A 27221-nucleotide genomic window follows, 5' to 3' on the forward strand; every position below is an offset into this window, starting at 1 on the left:
TTCCTGCAATGTACTATTTGGGATAAAAATTATGATAAAACCTTTTCAAAAACTCCTTTTGGCTGCTCACGTATACGAAAGCGCGGAAATGGCCTGACAAAACATTTTTTTAAATGGATTTTTAAAAGTAAATGATTAATCAAATACTTTGTTGAAATTTATGTATGATTTAGATTTGGAATGAATAAGAATCAACTAATATTCAACTCAGTTAGATATCTCAGTTAAATATGTAATATTTTAACTGAGAAACTGAATTTTTTTTTGCAAATAATCATTAACTTAGAATTTAATGGCAGCAACACATTGCAAAAAAGTTGGCACAGGGGCATTTTACCACTGTGTTACATGGCCTTTCTTTTTAACAACACTCATTAAACGTTTGGGAACTGAGGAGACCAATTTTTGAAGCTTTTCAGGTGGATTTCTTTCCCATTCTTGCTTGATGTACAGCTTAAGTTGTTCAACAGTCCGGGGTCTCCATTGTCGTATTTTTTACGCTTCATAATGCGCCACACATTTTTAAATGGGAGACAGGTCTGGACTACAGGCAGGCCAGTCAAGTACCCGCCCTCTTTTACTATGAATCCACGCTGTTGTAACACGTGGCTTGGCATTGTCTTCCTGATGTGTAATACCCATGCCTTGGGCACTAATACACCTCCATACCATCACAGATGCTGGCTTTTGAACTTTGCGCCTAGAACAATCCGGATGGTTCTTTTCCTTTTTGTTCCAGAGGACACGACGTCCAGTTTCCAAAAACAATTTGAAATGTGGACTCGTCAGAACACAGAACACTTTTCCACTTTGGATCAGTCCATCTTAGATGAGCTCAGGCCCAATGAAGCCAGCGGCGTTTCTGGGTGTTGTTGATAAATGGCTTTCACTTTGCATGTTGAGTGTTATCTTGCACTTACAGATGTAGCGACAAACTGTAGTTACTGACAGTGGTTTTCTGAAGTGTTCCTGAGCCCATGGGGTGATATCCTTTACACACTGATGTCGCTTTTTGATGCAGTACCGGCTGAGGGATCGAAGGTCACGAGCCTTCAATGTTGGTTTTCAGCCTTGCTGCTCACGTGCAGGGATTTCTCCAGATTCTCTGAACCTTTTGATGATATTACAGACTGTAGATGGTGAAATCCCTAAATTCCTTGCAATAGCTAGTTGAGAAATGTTGTTCTTAAACAATTTGCTCACGCATTTGTTCACAAAGTGGTGACCCTGGCCCCATCGTTGTTATTACCTTTTATACCCAATCATGGCACCCACCTGTTCCCAATTAGCCTGTTCACCTGTGGGATGTTCCAAATAAGTGTTTGATGAGCATTCCTTAACTTTCTCAGTTTTTTTGCCACTTGTGCCAGCTTTTTTGAAACATGTTGCAGGCATCAAATTCCAAATGAGCTACAAACCCCGTTTCCATATGAGTTGGGAAATTGTGTTGGATGTAAATATAAACGGAATGAAGTGATTTGCAAATCTTTTTCAACCCATATTCAATTGAATGCACTACAAAGACAAGATATTTGATGTTCAAACTCATAAACTTTATTTATTTTTTGCAAATAATAATTAACTTAGAATTTCATGGCTGCAACACGTGCCAAAGTAGTTGGAAAAGGGCATGTTCACCACTGTGTTACATGGCCTTTCCTTTTAACAACACTCAGTAAACGTTTGGGAACTGAGGAGACACATTTTTTAAGCTTCTCAGGTGGAATTCTTTCCCATTCTTGCTTGATGTACAGCTTAAGTTGTTCAACAGTCCGGGGATCTCCGTTGTGGTATTTTAGGCTTCATAATGCGCCACACATTTTCAATGGGAGACAGGTCTGGACTACAGGCAGGCCAGTCTAGTACCTGCACTCTTTTACAATGAAGCCATGTTGATGTAACACGTGGCTTGGCATTGTCTTGCTGAAATAAGCAGGGGCGTCCATGGTAACGTTGCTTGGATGGCAACATATGTTGCTCCAAAACCTGTATGTACCTTTCAGCATTAATGGCACCTTCACAGATGTGTAAGTTACCCATGTCTTGGGCACTAATACACCCCCATACCATCACAGATGCTGGCTTTTCAACTTTGCGCCTATAACAATCCGGATGGTTCTTTTCCTCTTTGGTCCGGAGGACACCGACGTCCACAGTTTCCAAAAACAATTTGGAAATGTGGACTCGTCAGACCACAGAACACTTTTCCACTTTGTATCAGTCCATCTTAGATGAGCTCAGGCCCAGCGAAGACGACAGCGTTTCTGGGTGTTGTTGATAAACGGTTTTCGCCTTGCATACGAGTTTTAACTTGCACTTACAGATGTAGCGACCAACTGTAGTTACTGACAGTGGGTTTCTGAAGTGTTCCTGAGCCCATGTGGTGATATCCTTTACACACTGATGTCGCTTGTTGATGCAGTACAGCCTGAGGGATCGAAGGTCACAGGCTTAGCTGCTTACGTGCAGTGATTTCTCCAGATTCTCCGAACCCTTTGATGATATTACGGACCGTAGATGGTGAAATCCCTAAATTCCTTGCAATAGCTGGTTAAGAAAGGTTTTTCTTAAACTGTTCAACAATTTGCTCACGCATTTGTTGACAAAGTGGTGACCCTCGCCCCATCCTTGTTTGTGAATGACTGAGCATTTCATGGAATCTACTTTTATACCCAATCACGGCACCCACCTGTTCCCAATTTGCCTGTTCACCTGTGGGATGTTCCAAATAATTGTTTGATGAGCATTCCTCAACTTTATCAGTATTTATTGCCACCTTTCCCAACTTCTTTGTCACGTGTTGCTGGCATCAAATTCTAAAGTTAATGATTATTTGCAAAAAAAAAAAAATGTTTATAAGTTTGAACATCAAATATGTTGTCTTTGTAGCATATTCAACTGGATATGGGTTGAAAAGGATTTGCAAATCATTGTATTCCGTTTATATTTACATCCAACACAATTTCCCAACTCATATGGAAACAGGGTTTGTAATATTTGCAAAAAATAAAGTTTTCCAGTTTGAAAGTTAAGTATCTTGTCTTTGCAGTCTATTCAATTGAATATAGGTTGAAAAGGATTTGTAAATCATTGTATTCTGTTTTTATTTATGATTTACAAAACTTGCCAACTTCACTGGTTTTGGGTTTTGTATATACTGTAGTAATGTTAGCTTCATCATTACCGTTAAAGCACAACAGCGACATAACTACTGTCTAGTTAGCATTAAAACGTGCACACATTGACTTCCTGTTCAGTACAAAGTAAGCTTCAAAATAAAAGCACAGCAGTATTCGCCTGGATTCTACCACAGCAACTAACAAAATGCACCAATTTCATGTTTTTTGAAAAGATTTGTGCATCTATGAAAACTCTGTCATTGTTGTGAAAACGTACAACAAAATCAGACTTTAGATGTAATGAGCATATTATTACACTCCTTGGTAATAAGTAAATGTGCAAGCAATGGCTGGTTTTGACTTCTGTTTTGGTGATGTTGACGACCGCTGATGTCAACGTCTGCATAAACGCGTTCCACTCCCAATATAACAAACTAAAACGTTATAAAAGCGCCCCATTTGACTTTTAGAAGCTTTTATGTGCGATAAGAGAACTCTGCCGATGCATAATTGATCAATCAATCAGCCACTCAGCAGGCGGCCATAATGGGAAGTTGTACACTGGAGCTGGGGATGAATACTTTATGAAAATCTGACATATACTGTAAAGCCAAGGACACAACTAAAAGGGAGGGTGATTGTGAAGAAGAGCTGCTATTGATCTGTCTGCTCTCTTCTAGTCTGTGTAATTGAACTCCAACCATCTCTCACACGCTTTCACCTCTGCACCAACAAAATGTACTGGAGAATCCCTAAAAATGTTTTTTTTAATGCAACCTTTCCGACAATTCAGATTGATGCTAATTCAATCACCTCGCCACTGCTCGCAGGTTCGATCCCGTAGGAGACATTCCCGTCTGAGAACATTCCCCTGCGAAGACAAGAACACATGAAGGAGGAAGGTCAAATTATTAGGTACACCTGAAAAGATTACATCAACAACCTTTATTTGACTTGCACGTGCATTTATGAGTTGCTCTACCTAGTGAGGAAAGGGGGGCTTCTGCAGCTCCATTGACACAAAATGTCTAACTAAAATATGTCATAAAATTGAGGGAAAAGATGAAAAGACTGCTGCAAATGTGCAACATGTGAAACTATCCATCCATTTCCAATCCGCTTGTCCCTAGTACCTAAAAAATAGCTTCTAAATAAATCAAAAGTTACTTTTTTTCCATTGAATACTAACTTACTCAGTAATTATTTGATAAAGGAAACTGCAGAATTAAGTCTTGATTTTGACTTTTAAAAAAAATAAAATACATAAGTGTACTAAAAATAAAAATAGGTGCACACATTTTTTTCAGGAGGAATAAAATGATTCAGTCAAATTATTTTCATTTTTCAAGGGAATTCTTTTTTTTTTTTCCTGAGTCAAATCATATTTTTAAGGTTTAATTTTTCCCCCCAGATTGAAATAGATTTTTTCAGTTTCAGACCTTTGGCCCAAATTTAGCGTGCAGGCCGTGTCATCAACTGAAAGGGGCTCGCATCATGACGGGCAGCTTAGCAAAACGGACCGTGGTGCCTTCAGTGACGGTAGGAACAAAGACATTTCAACTCCACACGTTATGTAGGCAACACTTGAGGTCTCCAACCACCGCACCGCGGCTGCAAATAATTTTTTATCATAGTTGATAGCATGTGCCCCATGTGAAATTCGGGCTCAAAGTCTGAATCTGAATTTTTTAAAAAAGGATTTGACAGTAGAAAAAATTTAATTGTTTTAAAAATTTGAATTTGAAAAAAACAGAATCTCAAAGATCCAAATATATGAAAATTAAGAATGAATTCAAAAGCATTACAAGGCTAAATCATAATTTTATTTACACTAAAAAAACTTATACTAATTTTTATTTTGAATACACTCGTGTGAATTCGAAATTCTAAATAAAAATGTGATTTTTCAGTTTCAAATTGTTAATTTTTTTCAAGAACAAAAATGGTGGCCGCACTTCAGCTTTTACTTGAGTCATATTACTCTAAATCAGGCCAGGGGGCTTAATCCAGCTCTGGAATGACATCATCCGAGGCCCCCGAGTTTAGTTCAAAACTAGGGAGAAATACCTTTTCGCAGCAAATTCCTGAACACACTAGAGTGCTCCTGTTGTATAGAAGAACTTGGACCACTGCAAACACATCCTTGCACTGACATTTTAACTTTGCTAGCAAATATAGAACACGAGGATCCGAACGTGTGATTTACATAACTGGGGCGCTCCTCAAGGCATCCCTTTAAGGCCTCTCCTTTTTGTCAGTTGCACATTGTTTTCGTAATGTGATTTATGTAAGTAAGGTGTTGCTGTAGCTTGTTTAGCAGTTACAAGTCATTTGTTCAACTTCTTTAGTTATAAAAGTGGGGTTCCTCAAGGTTTCATTTTAGGTCCTCTCGTTTTCATAATTTGGGCTATTCAACTGGTGGCTCAGTTTGAAAAAAATAAAACTTGTGTTTTGCACATTTGGGCTCTCACCACAGGCCATGACAGGTGGACACAGCCGCCCAGGAGTCTGGCAGACCTCGGACACGCCCTTGGTAGTAGCAGTGCTCTCCGCCCTGGAAATGAATAAAGACTTAAGTCATGTATGACACACACAAGCTCGACTGTCATACACATTTAACAGTTTCATGCCTTTATTTTGAGCCCCAAAAACTAACATAAACACATACAATTTAACACAAGATTAGGAATGGAGAGTTGCAGATTTACAATCATTTAGAAATGTGAAGCATCAGCAATACAGAAAATAAGGATGACAACGCGTTGACGTATAACAAGACAAGCACGACTCGCATGCCAATATTAATACGTAGATAAAAGATATAATACATATTTTATATGAAAAAATAAAAAATAACTCCAGTGGGGGAGTTGGTAAATTACAGCTTTGATTTTTGGTTGAAAAAGTACATAAAAAAAATATAACTATAGTTGTTATACAGTATATCTACTAACTATACAATGTTACGTAACTATCATTATTATAGTTCTACCCAGTGGAGACATTTGTTGGACAAAAAGGTTAGTGTACATACAAAAATACATACATATATGTACATATAACCATATACATACAGTAGAGTACAGGCCAAAAGTTTGGACACACCTTCTCATTCAATGCATTTTCTTGACTATTTACATTGTAGATAGTCACTGAAGGCATCAAAACTATGAATGAACACATGTGGAGTTATGTACTTAACAAAAAAAGGTCAAATAACTGAAAACATATTTTATATTCTAGTTTCTTCAAAATAGCCACCCTTTGCTCTGATTACGGCTTTGCACACTCTTGGCATTCTCTCGATGAGCTTAAAGAGGTAGTCACCTGAAATGGTTTTCACTTCACAGGTGTCATAGTTTTGATGCCTTCAGTGACAATCTACAATGTAAATAGTCGTGAAAATAAAGAAAACGCATTGAAATGAGAAGGTGTGTCCAAACGTTTGGCCTGTACTGTACATATATAAACACATACATGCATATATGAACATATACATACATACTATACACATATAAACATAAAAATGCATTTTTATATGCATATATACAGTTGCAGGTTTACAATCATTTAGAAATATGAAGCATCAGCAAAACAGAACGTAAGGATGGCAACGCGTTTACGTATAACAAGACAATCACGACTGTGGACAACCACAATGTATCGCATGCCAATGTTAATACGTAGATAAAAGATATATTACATATTTTATATGAAAAAAAATACAGAGTGTGGGAATTGGTAAATTACAGCTTTACTTTTTGGTTGAAAAAAGTACATAAACATATGTATATAATTATATTCGTTACTACTATATAGCTACTAGGGGTGTGGGAAAAAATCGATTCGAATTCGAATCGCGATTCTCACGTTGTGCGATTCAGAATCGATTCTCATTTTTAAAAAAACGATTTTTTTTTTTTTTTTTTTAAATTAATCAATCCAACAAAACAATACACAGCAATACCATAACAATGCAATCCAATTCCAAAACCAAACCCGACCCAGCAACACTCAGAACTGCAATAAACAGAGCAATTGAGAGGAGACACAAACACGACACAGAGCAAACCAAAAGTAGTGAAACAAAAATGAATATTATCAACAATAGTATCAATATTAGTTACAATTTCAACATAGCAGTGATTAAAAATCCCTCATTGACATTATCATTAGACATTTACTTTATGAGATGCGATGCAAGTGTAAGCCACTGTGACACTATTGTTCATTTTTTGTATTATTTTTGTTATTAATGTTTGTAATGATAATATCAATGAGGGATTTTTAATCACTGCTATGTTGAAATTGTTACTAATATTGATACTGTTGTTGATAATATAAATTTTTGTCTCACTACTTTTAGATTGTTCCGTGTCATGTTTGTGTGTCCTCAATTGCTCTGTTTATTGCTATTCTGAATGTTGCTGGGTCGGGTTTTGTTTTGAAATTGTATTGCATTATTATGGTATTGTTGTGTATTGTTTTCATTAAAAAAAATAAAAATAAAATAAAAAAATAAAAAAATAAATAAAAATCGTTTTTGAATCGAGAATCGTGTTGAATTGAAAAAAAAATTGATTCTGATTTTTTACGTAACTATTATTATCATAGTTCTCCCGAGTGAACAAGTTTGTTGGACAAAAAGGTTAGTGTACATAAAATAACTAAAAAAGTTTAAGTCATAGAGTATTATTATAACAAACAAGGCAATAAACTAATGATAATTGAATCTCTACCTATAAGGAAGTTAATAGATGATAATAAAATCCATTTATACAATAATAACAATAATCTATACGATTATAATAAAATAAATATGGGTACAATTCAGTTATTGCCTGTGGTTTCTCATGGACTTCATTAACATTCTAATCCAGTCTGTTTTGTTGGCAGTACAAAAAACATACAGATTGAAAACAGAGGTGTTTGTGTGTGTGTGTGTGTGTGTTTGTGTGTGCGTGTGTGTGGAGGGTGGGAGTGGGGTTCTCTCTGGCACTTAGCCACCAACAGGTTAATAAATAAAAAGCTTGGATTACAAAGCTTTAAAAGGTGGACGTGAAATTGCCTGACGCAGCACTCTCCATTGAACGTGACGGACGGTGACAAGGGCAGCCGTACATTACATGACGTTATATAAGATGTTGTGCATCAAGAACGTACGGTCAAAACTGAGCAGACAAGAGGGACATTCAATAGCATGTAGGAATGTCACAACGCTTGCATCCCATCTTGATTATGTCTAAAATAAACTTGTAATGCTGTAATCTGTCAATGTTTATTCAGCCACATAGTGACACTTTTAAAAGAGCAGCTCCAATCAAGACGAGAGAACCTCATTCCTTGATTTGATTCCCTGAATTGTGTGTCACGGATATTCAATGTGAGCCCAGTCAGCAGCTCAGTGGACTAGCTGGCGGGCCAGGGGGACCTATAAAGCCAAACAGATGCACAAAGCCAGGAGGAATTGTATTGGCACGCCATTAAAGCTGATGTAAATTAAGGCAGAGAGCACATTTACAGTCATGGTTGTGTACTACTGTTATAATAAAACTAGCTGGCATTCTTACGCTGAGGTGGCGTTCCGCAGGCATCCATCGTAGAGCCATGATTGTTTTGTTGAAAAAATAGTTGGCACCATCTTTATCTTTGACTGTAAAAGTTAATTTACGAAGAAGTTGAAATGGAATTGACAAGACATTCTGTAAGGGAAAACTACATCTACACAACTGCAAATTACAACCAACATAACACTCAAAATGCAGCATTATAGGAGATTATTTTATTAATGCAAATGTGCAAGTGCACAAATTGTGGTTAGTGAAATTACAATAAATAAGAATTTCAGATAGAGGTTTCGTCACAAATTATATTTTCTTTTAATTCTTAAATTATATATATATATATATATATATATATATATATATATATATATATATATATGCACATACATACAATATATACAAACAATGTGCTTTGAGTGCCTTGAAGGTAAAAAAGTACTATACAATAATAATCTGCTTATTTACATAGACAATACATATATATACAGTATACACACACACACACACATATATACATAAGCATACATATATATTCATATACATACACATATACACAAATATGACTATATATATACACACACATATACTGTACATATACACACACAAACATATACATACAATGTATAGAATATATACAATGTATACTGTATGTAATATGTATATACATACAAACACACATTATATATACACACGCATTAATACCTGTATATCCATACCAATGTACATACAGTACATGTATATTCATACCCATGTACATAAGCGTATAAATATACACATATACATACGCATACATATATATTCATATACATACACACGTATATACACGAATATACATATACAGTACATATATACACACATAAACATATACATACATATATACACACATAAACATATACATACATATATAAAGACACACATACATGTATAAACTTATACATAAATACATAAACATACATACGTACTATACATATATAAACGTAAATATGCATATATATATATATATACACAGATACTGTATATATAGAATACGTATATACAATGTGTATGTAATATGTATATATACACACACACACACACACACACACACACACACACACACACACACACACACACACACACAAAATATGTATATGGTAAATGGGTTATACTTGTAAAGCGCTTTGAAACTATTTCCACATTCACACACTGATGGCGGGAGTTGACCCAGCAGATTAGGTCACATTTTCAGTAGACCCATAATAAATTAATAAAAGAACCAAACTTCATGAATGTTTTTTGTGACCAACAAGTATGTGCTCCAATCACTCTATCACAAAAAACAAAATAATAGTTGTAGAAATTATTGGAAACTCAAGACAGCCATGACATTATGTTCTTTACAAGTGTATGTAAACTTTTGACCACGCACGCACGCACGCACGCACGCACGCACGCACGCACGCACGCACGCACGCACGCACGCACGCACGCACGCACGCACGCACGCACGCACGCACGCACGCACGCACGCACGCACGCACGCACGCACGCACACACACACACACACACACACACACACACACACACACACACACACACACACACACACACACACACACACACACACACACACACACACACACACACACACACACACACACACACACACACACACACACACACACACACACACACACACACGTATATATATACACAAACACATATATATACATATATATACATATGATATATATACATACACACGTGTATATATATATATACACACACCTATATATATACCCCCCCCACACACACACACACACACGTGTGTGAGTGTATATATATATATATGCATATACACACACATACACTTATGTCCATCCATCCATCCATTTTCTAATGCTTGTCCCTTTCGGGGTTGCGGAGGTTGCTGGAGAATATCTCATACACATACTGTATGTGTATGCATATATATATATATATATATACACATACATATATACTGTACACATATACTGTACCTATGTATATATACACAAATACATACACTATGTATATATACATACAGTATATACATGAATGTACTATGTATATACACACACGAAAATATTTTTATTTAATATTTATTTTATTTGTCCTTTTTTGTATCACCCAGACATTCCTCGGTCAGCACAAAGGTTCAAAGACTGTGTACATTTGATTTGTCCCGTTGTGGAAAGGTGACCATATCTGAATTCCCCTCACGCCATGACAAAGTAAACCCACGCTGCTCCTGATTACCATGACAACTGTCCACTGATCGGTCAGGTGCTCTTTGACGGAGAAACGCGGCGAGAGAGATAGGATGCGGGAAGACGGCGTATAATTGTGTATTTATAATACGCAATAAAAGCAGGAAAAGAGTGTATGTGTGTTATCTGCTTGGCACACACCGTGTAATAATTTATCCTATTCATTGTTACCTTCATCTGTGAGGGGCGTCCATCGTCTTCAAATTGTCTCTCCACATAGTCTATGGACAGCAGATGGCTGAGGATGAGAGAGAAAAACAAACAACATCAAGGGCACACCTATGAGAAAAGGAGGACGCTTATTTAGGTTGTGTCTAACAAGAAGAGAGTTACACACATCAGTGTGTTGACTTACTGGTTGAGTTCCAGGTCGAGGATAAAAGAGCGGCCAAAAGCCTCCACCAGGAAGCTGCTGTGGGCCACATGCACACGCTGATACGAGACAGCGACAGTAACGTTAAAAATAATCTAAACAAACACAATATGAATGTTTTACAGTTGCTATAAGGTAAAAAAATACAGATTTGTATTATAATATAAAAAATATTTCAGAAGATTTTTTGACTAGTAAAAATAGAGTGCTCTTGTCATATAGAGGATATTTTACTGCCGTTTTTGCAGTAGGTCCTTAAAATCAGATTGCCCTTGTCATATAGAGGATATTTGGCTCAGGCTGGTGTTTTGTAGTAGGTCCTTAAAATAGATTGCTCTTGTCATACAAATGATCGTTGACTAGTAAATAAAGAGTGCTCTAGTCATATAGAGGATATTTTACTGCTGTTTTTGCAGTAGGTCTATAAAAATAGATTGCCCTTGTCATATTGAGGCTCTTTGGCTGGTGTTTTTGCAGTAGGTCCTTAAAAACAGCAGAGCACTCTTGTAGAATAGAGGATCTCTGACTTGTGTTTTGTAGTAGTGCCTTAAAACGGTGATTTTGCTGCAGGTCCCTAAAAAATAGATTGCTCCTGTCGTATAGAAGATCTTTGACTGGTAAAAGTACACTTGCTATATAGCGGATCATTGACTGGTGTTCTTGCAGTAGGTCCTAAAAAACAGCAGCATGCTCTTGCCATATAGAGGATCTCTGATTTGTGTTTTTGCAGTACAAAACCTTATAAAAAGCAGAGCACTCTTATCAAATAAAAGATCTTTGATTTTTGTTTTTGCAGTAGTTTCTTCAAAATAGAGGGCTCTTATCATATAGATGATCTTTGACTGGTGTTTTTGCATTAAGTCTTTAAAAATAGAGCGCTATTGTCATATAGATGATCTATGACTGGTCAAAATAGAGAGTTTGTGTCATAAGGCCTTAAAAATAACAGCAGGCTCTTGTCATATAGAGAGAGAATCTCTGACTAGTGAAAACATATTGGTAAAAAAAGTTATAAATTCATAAAATAAAACAATTTATGACTTAATGACTATTTTAGCGACTTGATTAGGTAAACTATAAATGTAAAGCTATGGTATGGAGTCCTGCATTGACAATAAAAGGGTCCAAACAGCAAAAAAACACACACTGAAATGTGATTTTCTTCTTTTGCGCATAAACTAGAACCTGAATGAACATCGCCTCTGCTAGTTGCAACCAACTAATGCACTCCATTTTGAATCAATCGCCTCCAGATGCAATTAATCAACAATCTGGGATTTTAATCCAAACAATATGGATAACTTCATGAGAGTTTTGCACATTGTTTCAACATTACAAACTTACTGTAAACATTCCATATTACAATTTCTACAGATAGAACATGTTTAGACAATACCTGTGCCCCCACTGTGGAGTTTTGGACCCAGGTGTCGAGGTGGCTGTGGACTAGCTCGTCCTGGGAGTAGATCTGATGCAGGAGCCTCTTGGGCTGCACAAGATCTTCAATGGGGGGCTGCCACCCTTCCCTTAGACCTGCAAGAATGTATGATGTTACCTTGTTCCATACCATGGTGTTCAAACTTTTTCTACCAAGGGCCACATACTGAAAAGTCAAAGCATGATATAGATTTTTTTTTATTCTGTAAAAAAAAATGCTAAAACAGGAATTATTTATATTCAAAGCTATAACTTTGTGTCAGCTTTGTGTTACAGGTGACATCATTATTCATACACGATACCGATATTGAAGCCTTGAGAATTGGCCGTTAGTGATATTAATCCAGGGGTCGGCAACCCAACATGTTGAAAGAGCCATATTGGACCAAAAATACAAAAAACAAATCTGTCTGGAGCCTTAACAAGTTAAAAGCCTTATGTAAGTGTTATAATAAAGGCAACACATTAAGTTAGTGTCTCAGAGGGTCAGATAACTTCTGGAAATTACTGGCTTAAAACTGCCAAAGGTATAGATGTGTGTGCCCAAGTTAAATGAAAGGACAGGCTGTCTTCTTCTAATGGATTTATTACAATCTTTGCAAGCTGGGTAACGTTTGCTGTGGTCTGGAAGAACACACTCAAGCTGGGTAACGTTTGCTGTGGTCTGGAAGAACATGACACACAATCTGAAATGCAGCCAATATTACATACAGATAATGTGTCACGAGACATGCAAATATAAATTAAATACACAGAGGACATAAGTAAAGGAAATTAAATGAACTCAAATATACCAACAAACGAGGCATAATGCTGCAATATGTACACACAGCTTGCCTAAATAGCATGTTAGCTTGGATTATTAGCACTCCACGCAAGTCAATAACATCAACAAAGCTCACCTTTGTGCATTCACGCACAGCATAAAATGTTTGGTGGACAAAATGAGACAAAAAAGGAATGGAATATAACACGTCTTTTTGTGGCAACGTCAGAGAAAGTTTTACACGTAAACCAACTACGATGAGTTCAAGGACTGCCAAAATTAGTAGGACAAGACGACGCTGGCCAAATACTGTCATCAGTGAAGCATAAACATAATAAACAGTGGGCTTTCTAACAATTAGGAAGGTTTGTGTTATATTTGTCCTCTTACAGAAACATTGTCAAAACAACAAATATATTTTCCCCCATCTTTTTTCCATCCATCCATCTTCTTCCGCTTATCCGAGGTCGGGTCGCGGGGGCAGCAGCCTAAGCAGGGAAACCCAGACTTCCCTCTCCCCAGCCACTTCGTCCAGCTCCTCCCGGGGGATCCCGAGGCGTTCCCAGGCCAGCCGGGAGACATAGTCTTCCCAACGTGTCCTGGGTCTTCCCCGCGGCCTGTCGGACGTGCCCTAAACACCTCCCTAGGGAGGCGTTCGGGTGGCATCCTGACCAGATGCCCGAACCACCTCATCTGGCTCCTCTCGATGTGGAGGAGCAGCGGCTTTACTTTGAGCTCCCCCCGGATGGCAGAGCTTCTCACCCTATCTCTAAGGGAGAGCCCCGCCACCCGGCGGAGGAAACTCATTTCGGCCGCTTGTACCCGTGATCTTGTCCTTTCGGTCATAACCCAAAGCTCATGACCATAGGTGAGGATGGGAACGTAGATCGACCGGTAAATTGAGAGCTTTGCCTTCCGGCTCAGCTCCTTCTTCACCACAACGGATCGATACAGCGTCCGCATTACTGAAGACGCCGCACCGATCCGCCTGTCGGTCTCACGATCCACTCTTCCCTCACTCGTGAACAAGACTCCAAGGTACTTGAACTCCTCCACTTGGGGCAGGGTCCCCTCCGCAACCCGTAGATGGCACTCCACCCTTTTCCGGGCGAGAACCATGGACTCGGACTTGGAGGTGCTGATCCATCTTTTTTTATTTTTGAAAAAGCTCCAGGGAGCCACTAGGGTGGTGCTAAAGAGCCGCATGCGGCTCAAGAGCCGCGGGTTGCTGACCCCCGTATTAATCCAATACGATATCAGCACAAATTATACACATTTTTAGTATTTTGTAGTGCGGAATGTTAGAAAAGATTTAAACAAGTGAAATCACTCAAACAGTGAACAATGAAAAACACTTATTTATTATTAAACCTCTGGATTAGATTTATGCTGTCTACACCTAATGGCCACAAGAATTTATGAAGCTCATGATGCATTAAGTTAAGTGATGCGGACATATTTGCTACTGGATACCTTTTAAAACGCTGTTGCCTAGGAGACTTTGTATCTGTATTTAATATTATTTGATATTTGTTTATATTGACAAATGTTGTGTTTTAATAATGTTCAATTAATTATTGTTATGTTGCTTATCTGATCTGGACACCCTTAGTTATGAAGTATCACAACATTTCAGCTTTTTCTCACAACAGTATTACTTGTTTTGTTTGATTTTATTTGAACAATATGCTGCGGGCCAACAAATCTCAAGCAGCGGGCCGCAAATGACCCCCGGGCCACACTTTGGACACCCTCTGCCATAGTTACTTCATTATTGCAGTTTGGGAATGACATTAGTGGACTCCTGCTGTGCACAATTATTCTCAAAATTAAAAAAATGTTGCACTGTTGTGTTTACATGTGATGCAAGTTGTGCCACGTCCACATGTTCTCCTGTTATTGTGCAACAATACACAACGCCACTAACATCCCAAATGCAATTGAAAGCCATGCTCACCAGTCACGGAGCACCGTGCAAACACTGCAGCGAACAGCAGGCATCTCACAGCCCGCATGGTGCTCACATAGTCCCGGTGGTGTCTTCAGTGCAGGCGCCGTCAAGCGAACAGACAGAAGGCGGACGGCGGTCGGGAGCGGTGTCCACGGTTAACCTGGCCCCGTCTGGCGTGGTCTCATTCGGCGCGTCGAGACTGGAGTGGAGTCCAAAGAGGGAATAAAAAATTAATATTCATCCTTCACGGTTGTGTTGACAAGAGACAATGTGGAAAGTTACTTGGAGAGGGGCGTGCGGTGGCTGCCTGGAGCTCCTTGTGGTGGCTTTTTTGCCGGGGAGGGAAGCGTATCCGCCACCGCTTGGAGCGCACGACACTGGGTGTGTTTACCTCCTCCCACCGGACGGAGGTGGTAGTGAGTCTAAAGCGGCTTAGCGCAGCACAAGTCAAAACACTTCAAAAAAGGTGATGCAAAACCAGTCATTCAAACAGCAAGAGGCAAAGTTCCTCATTAAAAATAAAGTTTGATGTTTATTGGCCATAAATGTTGAAAAATAAACATTAGTTTTGGTTTAACACTGTTTTTTCTCCCCAATAATTTAACTTAAACAAAGACAGTCTTGAACTCAGTTTACTTGGAAAGAGCCATGGCAAGTATTTGGAAGAACACAATTCATCATTAAAAGTCCTGTCTGGACCTAACTGTACATATTAATACAATGAATACTACAGTGTATATATTAACAAAAGGAATACTACAGTGTGCATATTAACAAAATAAATACTGGTGTCCCCTCCCACTCTGTCCATTAGCTCTCCATTAACTCTCAAGCAGAGTCAGCGTTTATGAGCATGAAGGGAGACCATATCACTTAGGCACAGCCGTTATCTGTTCTACAAATGGAAAAGAAATATTTAAGGTTAAAACCAATTTATTCAATAAAAATAGAAATTATAATTTCCCAGGGAATAGAATGTATCCACATTTGACTGACATTTGGGCCCATCTACAAGAAACATGTACCAAAATGTATTTTCCCCCTTGATTCTGTCCCACAGGAAGCACAAGAGCTCTACTCCATCCAAGTGCATGTCGGAACCATCAAAACGAGCGGGATGCAATCCAAAGCACTTATAGTAATTGAATAATGCCTCTTTCAGAAAAAGCTCATTAAATTCTGAGAGTGTGTTTCGAGACAGCTGCTGAAAGACAGATGTCAGCATGACAACACCGTCCGCTGTTTAGCAGACGACAAGAGACAACAAATATGGATGCTCGATCAGACGTATTAATTAATCAATATGTTGTTCAATCAAAAATTTACATTTGAAGGTGTGCCTAGATAGAAATTAACACGTTTAATTTGCACAGTTTTTTTTTAAGCAGTTGCCTTCACAAGCAACTTTCTCCATCTTGCAGCGAGTGTTTCATTCTAAAGTGCTTTCAGTGCTGCACCTCAACAATTTGTACCACCGTCCTGGAGAAAGCGCAAGGCTCCCCCGCCGGTGTGGACGGCTTCAGGGCGGTGTGCAGACGCGACTCGTAGCTGGTGTCGTGCATCCAGGCGCACGGCCGCTGCAGAATGTCCATGTCCAGCTCGAAGCCTGGAGCGACTGGTGAGGTAGGATGGGCTGCCGCCAGGCCCTGGCCGGGCAGCAACTCGCAGTCCCAGTCCGAGTCGGACGAGGAGATACGGTCTACGTCCGGGATGAGAGCTGGGTCAATGCATACAGAGATGGAGTTTGACTGTAGAGAGCCTCGGCCGTGAAGGCTGCTGGGTGCTTGGTCGTTAGACAAGTGAGGTGAAGGGTTGAGAGGATGGGAGGACAGTGACCATGATGGCAAAACTGGAAATGAAGGTAAACTCTGTAAAACACTTGAGTCCAATTTCTCCACATGAGATATTCTGTCTAATAATGGGACAATTCCACTAGAAGACTTTTGTATTTGACAAGAGGGTGTGTCAGATAATGAATCTCTAATGGCTTTCCAATAACCACCGCTTGCCGTCCTTTTCCTTTTGCTGCGGCTTCGATCAGGGCTGGAATACCTACAGCGTTTTCTGAGGTTTGGGGTGCAATGTTGATGCTTGGAAGACTCCAGACACTGGGTCCTGCTTAAAACTGGAGGATCATCTTGGTTGGATACCTCCACAGCCACAATTGGAAATTCTGAAAATAAAACGGAGACGGATTCTGACACACTCACAATATTTTCACGCATATAATCCTCAAGGGTGGAGTTCTGAGGACTGAGGACAGGAGGTTCTGAGTAGGAACTGTGTGGTTCTCTATGAACCGGTGAGAGGACTTGGGGGCTGAGCACAGGAGGTAGGGAGTACGGGTCAAAAGGGGGGTCTTGCGTAGATGGCTTAGGGCAGGGGGAGAGCAGCTGAGGCTGCGACACCACCGCCATTACAGACTTGGTTAGAGTTGAAGGGCAGGGCAGGTTTTCACGGACTGGAGAGAGTTGATGGTTAATAGAAGGGGAAGCTGCAGTTGGGATGGGTTCATCTGGTGATTTGCTGGGCTGGGCTTGACGAGCAGATTCCAGAGCAGGTCTGCAGATGGAGGTTTGTCCCTTTAAGGCCTGGACTTCCAGCTCCATCTCAGCATCAGTCAAAGGCTCAAGTTCACAAAGGTCTTGAGTATGCCTATAAGCTGGCGTTCTACATATAAAACATGTGAAATTAATTGAATTAAAAAAATTTAGTGAGTCAGATAAAACGCATTTTGAGTTAAAGCTCACCTATCTAAGACTTCCTCTTCAGGATCGATGTCAATTTGTGGAACCATTTTTACCACAAGGCGGTCCAACACGCTATAATTCGAGGACTCCAGCACAAAGGCGCGATGCTGATCTGATTGCAAGTGCTGCCCGGACCAAACAAAATATATGAACATAAAACACACGTTGACATCATGTGACAAGGGACAAAGATTCCCACCTCCTCTAAGTTAGAGAAGGACTGCAGGCAACATTCGCAGTAAGAGAGGTTCTTCTTGCGCGGCGGCCAAGGCGAAGGAGTTTGAGATTTGTCCTTGTTGCTGCTTAGAACTTTGCTTTTCGACCTATTTGGGGCACACACATATTTGTATTATTAGTTATTCACGGTGAAAGAGAGCAGATTAGCTTGACCGACCTGGATTTATTTCCTCCTGCAGCCGAATCTTTGTCAAAGAGGGGAGGAGGCGGCGAATCGAAAGGACTGAACCGTCCCAAGTAGCACAGCGATGGGAAGGTCATAGACTGCAACAGCAAGGGCTTGTACTTCCTGGTTACATAAAACCATCAAGTATTTATTTATGAGGATAGATAAAAGGAATCACTATATGAGAAACAACTGTCAATCTATACAACCACAATAATAAATATTAGAGCTGGAGCTGTTGATTATTTTAGTAATCGCGTTACCCGTAATCTATCAATTAGTTTGTTCTTTTAACCAAATAAAGCACACTTTTTAGTCTCTATAGATAATAAAGAAAATAAAACCATGTTCTGCCTGCCATAACCTTCATTCTTTTTTCTAATAAATGCACATCAACATTGAAATTGCACTTTTTAACAGATGTGCATTGATTTAAAAAAACAAAAAACAAACCTATGCACACCACCGCTCTTGTGTGCTCTATGGAAACTATGTCTAGATATTTAAAGTTCCTGGCCACCTATGCAGTCTGGATTTCCTCATTTTTTATTAGTTACACACATTGAATGATTAATTGAAGCAACAGAATGTAAAATAAAAAATAATTCTAATCGATTAAATCAATTAATCGTTGAGGCCCCAATAACCATACTGCTAAGTGAGTATATTTGACTGTAATTAAATTAAATATATCAATTAGGGCTGTCAAAAAAATTAAACACAATATCACATTACTCATGTATTAACAGTAACACAGATTAATCACACCATTTATTTAAGCATGCTAGTAAATAATTTACTTTAATAATCAAAAACCCCAATTGTGATTAATGTGATTTAAAAATATATATAATTTGACCACACTAATATTAACAATGTAAATGTATTATTTAATAAATTATTTCCAACCACTTTCAAGCTTACAGCAGTGACGCCAGTTCATCCGCTGAACAATTTCAGCCTTCCCGCTTCAATTCCTTTAGTAATGAGCACACATTAAGCACGAGCACTTCAATTAGCTCAAATAAGCAGAGGAAATGAAAAGACCTGTTGGCAAATGCATACGCAGCAGGAGCACGGCTCGGAAACCTATCTGTCTCAGGGACGAGGCGGGGGGCAGCAGGCTTGTCACGTTACATGGTGGCACAATGAGGAATATCATCTTCTCAACAAGACCCCACTGGAGTCTCCAACTACTTGAATCTATTATTGGTTTGGTGCTTTCATGCTGGCTGTGAACTTGTACGCCACTGAAAGAAAACTCACTTGCTTGTGTCTTCGATTTTGACATAAGGAGATCTCAGAGATGTAGCTGCAGATAGAAGATGAAACCAGATCAGGTTAATATTTAGAGGTTCATATGTTAAAATAATGTGTATGCAGACCTAACTGACCTTTAACAACACGAGAAGAGGGCTGCCTGGTGGAAGTCCTCTGTTTTACACACACAGATTAATTACATTATTAAAACAACATTGAAAAGCCTACTTATTGTTTAATCCTTTTAGGTTAAGTTTCTTACCTCAGGTTTGTTGTATTTTGCACTGACACGTTCACTGTTCAACTGCTTCAAGTACAAAAGAACATCTGACACTACATTAAGAAACTTGTTTTGAAAGAGAACTGAGATATGCAGACTGGTCACAAATACACATTTGCATGGCGCCATCTTCTGTGAGCAGAGGTTCACTACACTGCACAACTGAGGGCTCAAAAAACCTAACAACCACAAAGATACCGTCCACATGCAAAATGTTCACTCCCCAAGAGCGGGCGTTTGTCAACACGCTGCTCGCCTGCAGACGTTCCTACCAGATAAAAACACAAAATCAGACTCCTAATTGTTTGGAGTTAAAGGGGAACGACCTTTTTTTGGAATTTAGACTTTGATCCATAAGCCATATTAGAGACAAGAACACAGTTTTCCTATTTTTGTGCCTTCCAAATAGTAAAAGTAAGGGCCTTGAACTATTTCGCATATAAAGCACTCTGAAAAAACATCCAAAAACGTTTGATATAGTGGCTGTAGGTATGTACAGTATGTAATGTATGCACATTCACGAGAACATGTGATATTTACAGTAGTTTGGTCATTTCCTGGGCGCATTGATTTCACACAGCGTATAGCAACGAATGCTATTTCCGTCAACAACAGAACGTGTTTTGTGGTTGCTACCACTAATTATTGCAGACTTCATGAGAGCAAATGACAACTACTTTGGGAAAAATAAGGATACAGAACCATATTTTTTTAGAGCCTGAGTATAAGAACAATGAACTACAAGATTTAGAACCCGAGTGTTAAGAAGATCCTGCTATAGTGAAACACTAAACCATCTTGTAGCAATTTTGCTAAGTGCTATACAAGAAATACAAAATACGAACAAAACAACCACAATGTCCACTCTCACTGGAATGGTTGTATCTTTCAGCACAAGACTTGTGCTCCTCGTTTAGATAATTTCAGCATTATCCTTACTTCTCAGTAAGACTGGACGATTATGGCAAAAATAATAATCACAATTATTTTATATCAATATTATAATCAGGATTAATTACACGATTATCCACCCCAAGGGGATGGGTCAAATGCAGAGGACAAATTTCACCACATCTAGTGTGTGTGTGACAATCATTGGTACTTTAATCTTTAATTTAAAAACATGAGTATTTATTGTACCACCAACACTCAACTTTACATATAGTTTTTAAAGGCCTACTGAAACCCACTACTACCGACCACGCAGTCTGATAGTTTATATATCAATGATGAAATCTTAACATTGCAACACATGCCAATACGGCCGGGTAACTTATAAAGTGCAATTTTAAATTTCCCGCTAAACTTCCGGTTGAAAACGTCTATGTATGATGACATATGCGCGTGACGTCAATGGTTGAAACGGAAGTATTCGGACACCATTTAATCCAATACAAAAAGCTCTGTTTTCATCACAAAATTCCACAGTATTCTACACATCTGTGTTGGTGAATCTTTTGCAATTTGTTTAATGAACAATGAAGACTGCAAAGAAGAAAGCTGTAGGTGGGATCGGTGTATTAGCGGCTGGCTGCAGCAACACAACCAGGAGGACTTTGACTTGGATAGCAGACGCGCTATCCGACGCTAGCCGCCGACCGCATCTATGATCGGGTGAAGTCCTTCGTCGCTCCGTCGATCGCTGGAACGCAGGTGAGCACGGGTGTTGATGAGCAGATGAGGGCTGGCTGGCGTAGGTGGATAGCTAATGTTTTTAGCATAGCTCTGTGAGGTCCCGTTGCTAAGTTAGCTTCAATGGCGTCGTTAGCAACAGCATTGTTAAGCTTCGCCAGGCTGGAAAGCATTAACCGTGTAGTTACAGGTCCATGGTTAAATAGTATTGTTGATTTTCTGTCTATCCTTCCAGTCAGGGGTTTATTTCTTTTGTTTCTATTTGCAGTTAAGCCCGATGCTATCACGTTAGCTCCGTAGCTAAAGTGCTTCGCCGATGTATTGTCGTGGAGATAAAAGTCACTGTGAATGTCCATTTCGCGTTCTCGACTCTCATTTTCAAGAGGATATAGTATCCGAGGTGGTTTAAAACACAAATCCGTAATCCACAATAGAAAAAGGAGAGAGTGTGGAATCCAATGAGCCAGCTTGTACCTAAGTTACGGTCAGAGTGAAAAAAGATGCGTCCTGCACTGCACTCTAGTCCTTCACTCTCACGTTCCTCATCCACAAATCTTTCATCCTGGCTCAAATTAATGGGGTAATCGTCGCTTTCTCGGTCCGAATCGCTCTCGCTGCTGGTGTAAACAATGGGGAAATGTGAGGAGCCTTTCAACCTGTGACGTCACGCTACTTCCGGTACAGGCAAGGCTTTTTTTATATCAACGACCAAAAGTTGCGAACTTTATTGTTGATGTTCTCTACTAAATCCTTTCAGCAAAAGTATGGCAATATCGCGAAATGATCAAGTATGACAAATAGAATGGATCTGCTATCCCCGTTGAAATAAAAAAAATTCATTTCAGTAGGCCTTTAAAAAACCTGGATATAAATTAGTAACAAAAAAAACACAAGTAAAATAATAACAGCAATAACATTTAAATAATAGCAATATAAAAAACAATACATTCAGTTTTTCCGTTTTAATTGTTTTTAATTCAGTTTTCTACCTTTTACCCTTTTTTTGCCACCATAGAGTGTGTGCTTTTTGTGCAAAATAAAATGTAAGAAAATGTTTGTTAAATGCAAAAATCCTCACATTTATTGGAGCAATACATCTTTAGACAATTTTGACCAGTATTTTGGGCCAAAGCATAATCATTTTGTAAATGTATCAAAAAGCTTTTTCAGTGTGTTATGCTTGTGCAAGGTGCTTTTTTGAAACCTTTATTTTGTTAGCGTAGTCAGACCGGATGTGGTGCGCCGCGTTTTTATTGTGAAGGGGGAAAGTGTGCTGTGCTGTTCTCAACTTGACGAGTAAAGCGGCGACTCACCTGAGGCTGTTAAAGTTAAGTTAAGTTAAAGTACCAATGATTGTCAAACACACACGAGGTGTGGTGAAATTTGTCCTCTGCATTTGACCCATCCTCTTGTTCACCCCCTGGGAGGTGAGGGGAGCAGTGAGCAGCAGCGGTGCCGCGCCCGGGAATAATTTTTGGTGATTTAACCCCCAATTCCAACCCTTGATGCTGAGTGCCAAGCAGGGAGGTAACGGGTCCCATTTTTATAGTCTTTGGTATGACTCGGCCGGGGTTTGAACTCACAACTAGGGCTGCAACAACTAATCGATTAAATCGATTAAAATCTATTAGAAAAATAGTTGGCGATTAATTTAGTCATCGATTCGTTGGATCTATACTATGCGCAGAGGCTACTTTTTTTTTTTTTTTTTTTTATATATATAAACCTTTATTTATAAACTGCAACATTTACAAACAGCTGAGAAACAATAATCAAAATAAGTATGGTGCCAGTATGCTGTTTTTTTTTTCAATTAAATACTGGAAAGGATAGAAATGTAGTTTGTCTCTTTTATCCGATTATTAATCGAATAATCGATTATCAAATTAGTTGATAGTTGCAGCCCTACTCACAACCTACCGATCTCAGGGCGGACACTCTAACCACCAGGTCACTGAGTAGGTTACTACTCACTGTTAGAGTGCGTAAAAAGAGTGTGGCTCTCCAATTGCGACCACTGTTTGATCATTGCTGTTACATGGATGATGTCTTTACAACAACACAAGCACATAAGATGTGTTGTGAGTGTATGGATTGTTGTTGTTAGCTTTAGCTTCAAAGTTTAGGTACTGTTTCAAATGACCGTCTTGACATTAACACTGTTTATCAGGACGTAGCACAAATGTTTCTTTTCCTCACAATGACAACATTTCACTCACATTTATGTCAATTTCCCAGATATTATCTTGCGTTATCAGTGGATTGTTTTATTAGCCAATAATGTGACGGTCTGCGGTTACGTGAACGTGGAAATCATGCCTTACGTTTTTGTTGAGTTTATCAATCAATGTTTATTAATATAACCCTAAATCACAAGTGTCTCAAAGGGCTGCACAAGCCACAACGACATCCTCGGTACAGAGCCCACATAGTTTAGTGAATATTCAAATAGGCATAGTAGTACTGTAGCAAATAAAAAGTAGCAACCATGGGGACATGCTCTTTTCTCACTCATTTGCTCTTCATCTGTTTCACCGTCACATGCTCCGGAACTTGCATTCACGTTACGCGCCCCATTAATCGTTTTTTTTTCTTTAGATTTTTGCATTTTCATAATTGTGAGAAGCCATAATCTAAGTCTAAATAAAAATTTGATTAATTTTCCAGCCCGACTTCTCAGGTAAAAAATGCTTTGCTGAAATAAGCACCTCGCCATTTTCCAAGCGATGTCTTCGGGTTTAAGGTGAATTTTAAATTTGAACAACTTCTCGGCTTATTGCCACAACCATTTAATATACAAGTGAGAGGCATGATTTATACTCTAGCAATAACTTTTGTACTCAGGCGTCCAGAGTAGCAGTGCGAGTGTCTCTGTGTTACTATAAGTAAATTCACAACGTTTCTGTAGCTTGGTTAATATGCAGGTCACAGCGTTGTTGGATGTATTTTGAATATATGACTCCCCATTGCCTGTTTTATTAGCTGCCTCTTGCTAGCCATTTTTAATATTTAGAATGCACAGAAAAGAGAAAGACATGTGTGCTTGTCTCACATAAGAATTGTGGATTGTAGGTCAAATAAAAAAAAGTGCAGTTTCCATTTAAAGTCTGCAGATTAGTCACTTACATTGTTTCGAATTGCTTTTTCGAGGAGGGCTTTTCCTCGGCTGCCGCAAGCCTGCAAAGCACAAACATTGTAAATTTAAAACTTTGTATTATTTCTCTACTGTGGATATGTATGATATGTGATGAATAAAAAAAAGTGATCTGTCCAATACCGTTGGCCGTGGAGTTGCTGGTCGCTGTTTCTCACTGCTGAGGACACTTTCTCGCTGCTTTGCTGTCAGCTGAGCTTCATCATTACTCTTTGTCTTCTGCTCTTCCAGGTCTACTTTACTACCAGTAAGCACAAAGCTTACATCTCTGTGCAAGAAGCTCTCAATGCCCTTCGTGAAATTAAGACCAAGCTGTTTCAACTGGAGGATAGTCAGTATAAATGATGTTCATGTTATCACAAACTTACGCCTCCGAGGAGGGATATGGCTTCCAAAAGCAAGGCTGTAGGACGTTTCTTAACATTGTCCAGGTAGAAAGTTTTGCCTTGCAGCTTCTTCTCCCCTGGACACAGTTTGCCCAAAAGTCCTGGCTCGTCTGCGCACAGCTGCTGCAGCATAATGCTCCTAGTGTAATAATAGAGCCATTACTTTACATGGAGCACCAAGATACCCTGGAGTAAATTGTTAATAAGCAGTAAACATTTATCTATCGCAGCAACTACTCTGTTTCCACAGAATATTGTGACAGTGAATAACAAGTTTATAATAACAACCAATGCTAGGCTAAGCAAGCGCGCTAGCCAGCTAGCAATCAAGCTAAATTAGCGGCTAACTTTATTAGCTCCCATTAAACTTACCCGCCTGTCATTTACATGGAGTGTAAACGGCCAGGTTGTCGGCTAGAAAAACTTGAACGTCACCAGGGGAAATAACTATTAACACTATATATTTTTAAACATGTATTGTTAACTACGACAAGAAGCAACCGCCGCTTTTTTAAAAACACCGACGGAGAAGTGGTCACATCCGGTAGAATGCTGCATTCAGGTACCTTTTCCGTGATAGGTATATTCAGTACTTCTTAGATGTTGTTATACTAGTAATAACAGTATTATGGACATGCATTATTCACTTGGTTTGAATATGTTTGATCACTTTTACGAGTTTATTTGTATTTGTATGACCTTTTTTTGTTGTACTTATCCATCTAATGTATTTTCAACATAGTACCTGATGTATAAGCATAGCAATTATAAGTCCTATTAGTTATTACGCCATGAACGTGTCAGTTTACAATACTTTGTTGTGATTTTTTTAGTTTGACCAGTTTTAATTGTAAATAAAACACAGAGCATTGGTTTATTGTTGTCCAGCAGGGGGCAATGTTACTCTAAATACTGACACAATAAATGGTTATGTAGGCTGAAAAGGTAAAAACACAGTTAACATTTATTTTTAAATTTCTTAAGCGTCTCAACAGTTAATAGAAATAAAGTGCTTTTTTACAGATTAAACATTATAAAGACACATTTGTATTTGGTAGTTTAAGGGAAACATCCTGCTTTTCCACTGCCTGACTGCTAACAAGTCAACATTATGAGAAAAAAATGACAATTTACATTGTACAGTACACGTTTAAAACATTTGTTTTTTACCACCAATTAAATATGGTTGGGCAATAGAACAGGTGTAATATACTTCTATTCTTACACACATTCTTATATTTCTTACCTTCTTGGGACCTCCGAAAAATGCCTACCTCTTTAGGACCACCCTTTGTAGATATATAAATAATTGTTTTTACAACATTAATAATATATACATACTTTGCAAATATAAAAAAAGGTAAGCTTTTAGTTAATTATTTAATTTTTTTGTTTGTACTTTTTTTTTTTAAACTTCATTATTTACTTCAAGTTATTACAGTATGTCTCTATATACATATTTATTTTTTTATATATTTTGGCCAAAGGGGGTGCATTTTAATTTCTTACACACACTTGTTATTACATATGTTGGCCAGAGGGGGAGCACTTCAAATTTTTACACACACTTGTTATTTTATATGTTGACCAGAGGGTGGGGCGGGGGGGCACTTTTAAAACCGACATACAGTCAGTTTGAAAAATCCCTCCTTTTTGGGACCACCCTAATTTTGATAGATTTCACCAGCAGGGGTGCAAATGAGACATTCTCTATTAGATGCAATGGTTTTCCGTATGGGGACCATGATTTCGGTACTAACTTGTTCACCGGTCCTCATATGGACGGTACTTTTCCTTGTTGATGTCTCAAGAAGGGTAGAAATACAAGAACACACACACACACACACACACACACACACACACACACACACACACA

General features: G+C 38.7%; 3 protein-coding genes across 6 annotated transcripts in view; all 3 read right to left on the minus strand.

Annotated features, from left to right (window-relative positions):
- The window catches only part of LOC133655431 (disintegrin and metalloproteinase domain-containing protein 11-like), a 52711-nt gene extending 36798 nt beyond the window's left edge, over positions 1-15913 (minus strand). The window contains exons 1-7 of one of the 3 annotated variants that reach the window (XM_062055608.1): positions 15763-15913; positions 15487-15679; positions 12723-12859; positions 11309-11421; positions 11125-11191; positions 5591-5673; positions 3933-3990 (exon numbers count right to left, since the gene is read on the minus strand). In XM_062055608.1, the coding sequence (XP_061911592.1) occupies positions 3933-3990; positions 5591-5673; positions 11125-11191; positions 11309-11421; positions 12723-12859; positions 15487-15544 (516 nt within the window). In that variant the 5' untranslated portion in view covers positions 15545-15679; positions 15763-15913. The remainder of the gene's footprint in view (positions 1-3932; positions 3991-5590; positions 5674-11124; positions 11192-11308; positions 11422-12722; positions 12860-15486; positions 15680-15762) is intronic. The other 2 variants (XM_062055609.1, XM_062055607.1) reach the window with 2 other exon arrangements.
- A 79-nt stretch (positions 15914-15992) lies between these two features.
- Positions 15993-25905, minus strand: dbf4b (DBF4B-CDC7 kinase regulatory subunit). Its single transcript, XM_062055610.1, has 12 exons — positions 25718-25905; positions 25328-25484; positions 25083-25250; positions 24932-24982; positions 20372-20441; positions 20156-20220; positions 20028-20067; positions 19900-19945; positions 18625-18756; positions 18430-18553; positions 18231-18355; positions 15993-18150 (listed from the first exon to the last, which is right to left on the minus strand). The coding sequence occupies exons 1-12, from the start codon at positions 25726-25728 to the stop codon at positions 16926-16928; spliced, it is 2214 nt and encodes a 737-aa protein (XP_061911594.1). The 5' UTR covers positions 25729-25905; the 3' UTR covers positions 15993-16925.
- Positions 25906-26307: 402 nt separating this feature from the next.
- The window catches only part of LOC133655435 (gap junction gamma-1 protein-like), a 19740-nt gene continuing 18826 nt past the window's right edge, over positions 26308-27221 (minus strand). For both annotated transcript variants that reach the window (XM_062055615.1, XM_062055614.1), the window contains one exon: positions 26308-27221. This exon is cut by the window's right edge and continues 1651 nt beyond it. The gene's annotated coding sequence lies outside the window, so the exon portion shown is untranslated.

The sequence above is a fragment of the Entelurus aequoreus genome, linkage group LG08, assembly GCF_033978785.1.
Source record: "Entelurus aequoreus isolate RoL-2023_Sb linkage group LG08, RoL_Eaeq_v1.1, whole genome shotgun sequence".
NCBI classification, from domain to species: domain Eukaryota; kingdom Metazoa; phylum Chordata; class Actinopteri; order Syngnathiformes; family Syngnathidae; genus Entelurus; species Entelurus aequoreus.